Source organism: Sinocyclocheilus anshuiensis, unplaced genomic scaffold (genome assembly GCF_001515605.1).
Source record: "Sinocyclocheilus anshuiensis isolate Anshui unplaced genomic scaffold, SAMN03320099.WGS_v1.1 scaffold24234, whole genome shotgun sequence".
NCBI classification, from domain to species: domain Eukaryota; kingdom Metazoa; phylum Chordata; class Actinopteri; order Cypriniformes; family Cyprinidae; genus Sinocyclocheilus; species Sinocyclocheilus anshuiensis.
In genome coordinates, this window is record NW_015560602.1 from 1 (window position 1) to 1,157 (window position 1,157).

Here is a 1,157-nt window from a genome sequence, read left to right on the forward strand (position 1 = left end):
TGATATAGTGAGAATATGGAGCTCATACTCGAGGAGGAAAAAACACCAATGATATCCAATTTGGTGCAGATGTTGTTATTTATATGGCCAAAAAAAATAAGTTTGATAGCTTGTAATGTAAATCAATGAGATCTTTATAACAGATTACTTACATAAAATGCCTGTAAATATCAGTTGTCACTCTATATCTCCCAATAATGTGTCTTAGTACGATGATATTTAAATGCTCAGAATTATGATCGAAGCGCTAGTTTTTTTTATTGTGGAGGCAAAACATAACATACCATGCAATGCAATACAATGATGATTGATAAATGAACAAATAAACATTCTCATTCATTCAAACATTCATTTGATACTCACATTTTAATATAATAAAAAAAGCTTAATCAAGTAGTGCTTAATCAAGTAAACCTAAAATGCTGCAGTTCAGTCAATGTTCATTTTGAAATATTCCTACTTTTAATTTGTAAAAATTAAATCTTAATCAGACGACACAAAGCATGTAGAAGATTGTGCAGGATTTTCAACAAAGTTTTGATCATGTTTGTCATTAAGAGGTCTTATAAATTCATATATCAAATATGATACAGTAGGCTTTATAGGGTTGAGTGTGTCTTCTGCTTATGCAGGAAGCAGCAAGTCTTGAGGAAGCAGGAGATGGACACCATCATGCTCAGACAGAAGCAGCTGGAAGAGACAAACCGTCAGCTGTGTGATCGAGCAGGTGATCTCCGCAGGAGCTTGAGGGACCTGGAGCTGTCTGAGGAGAAGTACGCTGAGCTGAAGGAGCTGCCTGAGGACAAACTCACCATCCCTGAATATGTGGCAGTAAGCACTGAATTATCAACTGGAAATGGAAATGAAGATCTATTTTTAGATACATTTATTGGTGCTATTAGTTCTTCCCAGTTCTTAAAAGCTACGTGTGTACATATGTGTTTTTATTTTCCCCACATAGATTCGGTTCTACGAGGTTGTGACCCCTCTGAGGGCTCTTGTGACTGAGCTGCAGGTGAAAAAGTCTAACCTGAACGAGGATCTGGACAGCCATCGTAACCAAATTAGATCACTAATGGAGGTGTGAAAATGTTTTTTTTTTCCCTTTTTGGATACTAGTTTTACTAGTCTTTAAAGTCAGCATGGAATTTAAAATT

General features: G+C 36.0%; 1 protein-coding gene across 1 annotated transcript; it reads left to right on the top strand.

The window, feature by feature from the left end:
* Positions 1 to 632: 632 nt before the first annotated feature.
* On the top strand, positions 633 to 1,081 carry LOC107681676 (progesterone-induced-blocking factor 1-like; the record flags this gene model as incomplete). Its single annotated transcript, XM_016477993.1, has 2 exons — positions 633 to 831; positions 962 to 1,081. Coding segments are annotated over 2 exons (319 nt in total), but the record flags the coding sequence as incomplete, so codon positions are not given.
* Between the last annotated feature and the right edge of the window lie 76 nt (positions 1,082 to 1,157).